This window comes from Acanthisitta chloris, unplaced genomic scaffold (assembly GCF_000695815.1).
Source record: "Acanthisitta chloris isolate BGI_N310 unplaced genomic scaffold, ASM69581v1 scaffold42625, whole genome shotgun sequence".
NCBI classification, from domain to species: Eukaryota; Metazoa; Chordata; class Aves; order Passeriformes; family Acanthisittidae; genus Acanthisitta; species Acanthisitta chloris.
Window position 1 is genome coordinate 5,348 of NW_008673933.1, and position 6,765 is coordinate 12,112.

The 6,765-nt window shown below is 43.3% G+C and overlaps 1 protein-coding gene across 1 annotated transcript in view; it reads right to left on the reverse strand.

Moving 5' to 3' along the window:
* LOC103802626 (bromodomain adjacent to zinc finger domain protein 2B-like) overlaps window positions 1–6,765 on the reverse strand; it is a gene marked incomplete at its 5' end in the record, with an annotated part of 13,254 nt that overhangs the window by 3,418 nt on the left and 3,071 nt on the right. Inside the window, 8 exons of the mRNA XM_009075126.1 lie at window positions 55–311; window positions 987–1,133; window positions 2,443–2,578; window positions 2,965–3,275; window positions 4,157–4,317; window positions 4,796–4,951; window positions 5,111–5,384; window positions 5,902–6,557. Of these exons, the coding sequence (XP_009073374.1) occupies window positions 55–311; window positions 987–1,133; window positions 2,443–2,578; window positions 2,965–3,275; window positions 4,157–4,317; window positions 4,796–4,951; window positions 5,111–5,384; window positions 5,902–6,557 (2,098 nt within the window). The remainder of the gene's footprint in view (window positions 1–54; window positions 312–986; window positions 1,134–2,442; window positions 2,579–2,964; window positions 3,276–4,156; window positions 4,318–4,795; window positions 4,952–5,110; window positions 5,385–5,901; window positions 6,558–6,765) is intronic.

Here is a 6,765-nt window from a genome sequence, read left to right on the forward strand (position 1 = left end):
GGCACTGCTTTTTCCACCAAGACTTACCCCCAGGTTTAGGCTCTGACACTTTACCTGCACATAGCCAGGTCCTTGGAGTCATCTCTCTTAGGTTTCTTCACAGCAGTGAGGTTCTCTTGCTTTAACTGGCTTACAGAAACATTTTCATCCATTTTTCTTTTCTTGGGGTCCGTTTTCCCTCGTTTTAGGGAGGCGCTTGTCGTTGCAGAGTCTTCGTCCTCTGTTTCTCCTGATTTCCTGCTTCTCTTCTGCTCCATACTCTTTTTCCCTTTGATTTGAAGCTTTTTTATCTTTAGAGTTTGACCACTAGCCTACAATAATAGGGAGAACTGAAGTAAGTAATAACAAAGGCACTGCAGGGACCTCTGTGATTGCTGACAGACAGCAACGAAGACCCAAAACAGAAGCACCAAAACAAATGAAATATTTGAAGTTAGAGATTATTCACTTTTCACTGAAAGCAAATAAGGCTGCAGAAATTCCTGTTACCAGTCGTTTAGGTTCTCAACTTGTGACAACAGAAGAGCACCCGAGGTTCAGATTGGTAACTACCTCCTAACAAACCAGGCTGGCAGAGTCTGGACAAACGTTTGCCTGCTGCTAAAACACTGATATAAACACACAAAGCAAAAATGTTTACTAAGTATTTTCTCCAGTTCTTCTCTTCAAACAGAATCAAATTAAGACATTGGTCTGTCAACACTTAATGACAAAATTTGAAAGACAAATTCCGAATAAATTCTAAAAGAGAAATTAGAAACGATGGTATTGGATCAGCAAGAAACTCTGCACCTACTTACATGAAAACCCACAGTTTAGAACAAATTAAACTGTAGCCTTTACAGCCACTAAAATCCAAGTTAAACAGAACTACCAATCTCATAATCTAGTGGCAGAGAACACACAGACAGCTCACTGCAGAAAGCCCTGGCAGACCTGTGACCCTAGATGTGGGAACAGGTCCCTTCCCATGCCAGGGGCTGTACCTTTGCTATGCAGGCAGGGCAGAACCAGTCCCCGTCGGGGATGGTGGTGATCTTGGGCCGGTGGCAGTAGGTGTGACAGCCTTTGTCACACCCATCACAGAGCAGCAGCAGTTCCTCGTTGTCTCCCTTCCGGCAAATCTGGCAGTACTGCAAGCCACAGACAACAGGCTTAGTTCCATCTGCAACACTGGACACTCAGGAAAGGCACCTGAAACACCCTCCAGACACACAGATCCACTCTGAAAATTACTTCAATTTTACCCCAACCAGAATCCACTAATGATCACACTCCTGAGAGAATACATGCAGTATGTGAGGAACTAAAGGCAACGTCTGGGAACACACTTGAGGAGCAACTCATCACTGCCAGGTGTCCTACAGCACCCAGAACTGTGAGCACCTTCTGTAATTCACTAATGTCTGTGAGAAGCAAAGGTATCTTACACCTATAAACCCCCCTGGCCCACACATACCATCTCATTCATGCCCATTCTGCACATGTAAGTTGCTACTTAATAAAGACAATTTCTATTTTACAGCAGTATTTCCAAACAACAATCAGTGGGGATTTTACCCACAAAGGCTGCCACGAACAAATTCAGGAAGGCAAAACAAACGATCCCAGCACTTCCTAAAATTCACACTGCCTTAGCAATACCTAAAGGACTGCCAATTTTCTTACATAAACTGTGTTATTCTCTACATCCAGACATATTTGGCAGGAGCTTAACAAATCTCCAAATCTCTCCACCAAATATTTATGTTTACTGTGTAATTAAATGCACACTTCAATCAAATTGAGATTGATACTATACATTTTTTTCTGGATAATAAAGTACTACACCTGGAAAGGTTCAAATGCCTTTTCAGGTGCTCCTACCAAATTCATAAGCTTTTTGCTCTAAAGATACAGCCTTAAACTTACAATTGTATAAACTCAAGAAGGTTTTGCCCAGATGTAATTAGAATCTGTACAGACTGGCAGAAATGAAAAATTTGGAAAAAGACCACAAATGAAGAATAACTTGTGCCATGAAAAGAGGCCACATCTGGGGCATCTCAGCTTTCTGAAAAATGAAGTCCCTGCCTGGGACACGTGATGCTGAACCTCCATAAAGCTTGTGTTGCAGATGAGGTCAGAAACACTCCATCAGACAAGAGTATCTTCCATCAGATGGAGCCAGAAATGACTCTGTTTTACCTAGATGTCATCATCAAAGAGTAATTACCACCTTAAGCAAAGTAACCAGTCACAGTGCTCTGTATCTTAGCAAGTCCAGGATGCTGAATTTGGCAAACAAGGGACAATTTTTTCCATTGGGTTTATGTTCATCTGTGCACAATGCACAGTGTGACTATGTGAAGTTCTGCATGAAGAAATGCATTATTTACCATGGCAACTTAAAATGTCTAAAACGGGAAAATAGGATATAGAGAAACCAGTTTAGATACTTACAACCTTCATAATAGATTTTTCCCATGCTATTGATTTCTGTAACTGCTGAATGCACAGAGCCACCTGTGCAGCACTGCGTGCTTCTGACAGTGCCCTTCTCCACACCCTCAGCCCTGGGGCAATATCCTCTTCAGTTCTGCATTGGAATACAGGGAGATTAAGTAGGTCACATCCACGTTTGCAGATGTTTACACGTGGAACAATCATTATCACACTGAAAGCCAAGCAATGACAAAACGTACACAGCCAATAAGTGTAAGGTTTAAGCAACTAAATTTCATGTAGTGCACAGACTGTGGCTACGTGCCTCAAAGCTTAGTCACAACCAGTTAAATGGAAGATAACTTGGCAAGATTATCAACAAACGTAACAAAAAATATCTTTACAAAGCACCATGCAGAATAACATGATCCGTGTGGATCACAGACATACAAGAAAGTACATAGATAACAGGCAATAAGAAAATAGGCTCCAATTAGCAAAGAAGCACAATAATTTTTCAAGTTAATCTCAATAACCTACCCGTCACCATCACCACTAATGGATGGTGCAGGAGCAGGGACAGTAACTGTGCCCACATTATCCAGTTTGATCTGAATGGTGGTACTTAAGGGGCTCTTCAGATACCTTCGCTCTATGTTCCGCTCCAAGTCAGCAAGCCTGGTGACAGCTATATCTAGAGGGTTGTCACTCCTCCGCTCTAGAGAGCTGGCACTGCCTTCTCCGCCTCCAGCACAATCCCCATCGTGCTTCTTGTGCAATCTAGCAATTGACTTATGTTCACGATATACCAAGTCGTCTCTCTCTGAAGCAGGTTCAGGACACAGCCAACCCTATGTCAATAGAAAGGTTTGTGCATTTATTGCTTGCTGTTAACTCAGCGTGCAAACAGAGGAACTGTGTTATGGACTCAAACTAAGTAACTGGAGCGCTGTTTCCAGGAGATCTTGGTTACTTGTATTCCATCTGTAGAGACAGTTTCCAAAATATCCAGAGAACTAAAATAATTAATCAAAAGATACAAGCATTACCAGACTTTCTGAAGGGACCTTTCTGCAACAGTTTGCATTCCTAGCCCCTTGTCAAGTGTCCTGTTCTATTGTTCCCAACACCAGAACAGCTGTACCTGCCCAGCAGGCTCAGCTGGTCACACAGAAACAGCCAACCCAGCCCAAGCACTGCACCTGTGCCATAACCAAACACATGCAGTTTGATACCCTACACCCACCTTGAAAACTCCCAGCTGTAACGACAGCAGAGATTTCTTAACTCTACCACACTCATAACCACCACGTGTTCTCCACGGCTCAACAACACTCAGGCAAAGTATTATGATGCACTTGTAGGCTTTTCTGAGAGCATTAACAGCCCCAATCACACAGAGCAGGCAGAACGTGGCAAACCCCAGGGCAGTTCAGCAGCCCAGATGCAATACAATCTCTGCTTTCACAGAAGGCTAACAACACATGCAGGAGCTGCACACTGCAGGAGAACACTCGCCAGGAACTGCCACTCTCAGCATCTTCAGCTGAAGACTGAACTGCAATGAAATGTTTCAAACACAGATTCCCAGGACACCACTGCAGTGGACGTGTTTGTTTGCAGGCAGCTGGGGTGGAGTAAGAAGGCACTTACCAACAGCAAAAGCACTGCTGTTTGCTTTGAATTCTTACCACTTACTTTAAAGAGACATTTTACTGAAAGTTGGTTTTACCTTAACTTGCAAACTAGCTGATGCAACTCTCCTCTCTAGATCTTCCACCTGCTGCAGAATAGCAAGATCCATCTCCATTGCTTGTTCTTCTACTGACCAGTTTTCCACAACATCCCGAGTTACCTGGTTATCTTCATTTTCATTGATATCAATAATTGCAACTGTATTTGAAAATCACATTTTGATTATTTTAATTAGCATTATAACTTTTCTGGTAAATTCAAGCTGATTTATCCATCACTCCAGTCAAATGCTGAAGAGCTGTTGTAAAAATGTACTACTCAAAATACCCAGTATGGACAACAAATGCTGGATGATTTCAAACTTGCAATTGAAAGGCAAGAAGGGGAAGCAGAGGCTGAGCTGCAGTGTTACAGAGATGGAAAGAGCTTAAGAAAGTTACCAACCCTTTTGCCACTACAGCAATTTATATGGTGTTTCTCCAATGCAGTAACTTCCAGAACAAGGCTGGAGAAAAGGGAACTACAAGCAAGGACACCTTTACCTTTTTTCTCCAGCCATTAGAACTCTTGTTTCTAAACACATCTCAAAGAGCTCTGTGCTCTTTGTTCAGCCCAAGGTTATCTATGCCAGTTGTCTGATGTCCCAACACCACGTGTAACAAACATAACTACATACCATCCTTGTTTTTGATGCAGGCCAGAGTGATATAATCCATGTGTTTCTGTATTTGCTTTTGTAAGGCCTTTTCTCTTATTCCCCTGAGATGCAGCACTTTAAGCAAAGACTTTAGGTCCTCTGGATCAGTAATCCTCCACCACCCATACTGCATTTCTAAATCAAGACAAGCATACAGACACTTTGCAGGCACTGTTTTTATGCAATCACACACAATCAGATTAGAAATTCAATAGGCAAATTATATAAAAATCAATTGTAACATCACAGTGGAACTCCAGAAATTACCCTTCCTTACTGTTGTATTGTACTCACCCTCTGGTATAGGTTTTGGGTTGGGATAATCGACTGGCTTGGCTACTTCAGATGCTGTAGAAGGGGCAGAAACTATTTTTTCAGTTTGTAGTGCTGGTGATTCACTTTTACTTGCAGGAACACTAGATGCCAAGAATGAGTTACCATTCACTTCTGACAGTCCCAACCCTGATCCGAGAGCAGGTAAAGGAGATGGAAATGGAACATTTGAGGTGAGAACTCCTGTAGGCCATCCACAGAACTGAAGTCCCATTATGGGTAGTCCAGTCTTCATCTGCTACAGAGCACAGGTACCATTATTAATGCCAAGAAACCTGAATTAGGATTAGGATGCTATTTGTCAAACAGTGATCAAAACATAAACGAGGCCTGTAGTCAGTACTCTGACTAGTTTGAGGAAAGCTAATGTAACACTGACGTGCAATGCTCCTTATTATTTATTAATGCTAAAAAATAACAGCTTTTAAAGGTAGGGTGTGGTGTGTCCCACTTCTGAGCACTCATTTCTATTTTCTTGCCTCTCCTTTAATGCCAGCGACCAATCTCCTAAAAGCCAAATTAAAGTACTGACATATCCATACAAAATATCATACATCGGCTTACCTAATTTTACCTGGTTTAATCTAGTATTATTAAACTTCTGTAGACGGAACTAGTTATTAACATCTAGACACAGGGGGGAAAAAAAATCCAAGAAATGAAGATACAATGAGCGCACACCCATCCAACCAGGAGTGCTGCCCAAACGAGCGCTGCGAGCTCAAACCACGACAAAACTGGGGGTCCCTTACCTGCAGCGGTGACAGGGCAAAGGGACTCAGTGCCATGGGACTCTGAGCAGAGGCTGAGCCCAGCAGAGGGGATGGCACAGGGGAGGGTGACTTGGAGGGCGACTGCGGCGCGAGGGAGGCAGCGCCGGGCGGCGCGTCCACGCGCGTCACCGAGGTGTCGTCGCAGGGCACCCGTGGCAGAAGGCTGAACCACTGCCTGCCCTTCTCCGTCAGCGTCTTCAGCAGCTGGTCGTTTGGCAGGAGGGGAGCACTGTAAAACTTGCCCGTCCCGCTGGCGTTAGGGCTGAAAAGGCTGTTAGGGTCGCACTTGTCGGCGCTCGGGGGTGCTGAGGGCTGCAGGCTGCAGAGAGAGTTCTTGGAGTTACTGGGGTAAGACAATGTGCAGCCATTGGCTGCACTGCCGTTAGGCTTTGGGGACATCATGTCGGAGTCAGGTGGCATTTTTGCTACCTCTAACAGTTTGCTTAGCTTGGAAAATGACCCAGGCTTTTGTAAAAACAAATTAGTGTTGTCCTTTTCCTTCAGATCGTCCTTTTGCTCACAGTGAGCTGTATCTAAACAGTGTAATTTTTCTTCTGTTTCAAACTCCTCCTCTTTGATGTGCATGCTTTCTTCCTTCTTTAACTTCTCCTTTTCTTTTGCAATTTCTTCTAGACCTGCAAATGTACAAGAAACATAGAATAAGTTTAAGAGATCATTTTTATCGTGACAGTTAATTTTAAGAAATTACTTCAGTTTTGGCTCAACACAGGCTAGATCCCAATGCCTTTGTTGAAGCTGCTGGTAATGAAATCACTGCTCACTTTACAGAACACTTGGCAGAAGGAAAGAAGTTTCCAGGCATACAGATTTAAACCCTGCTGA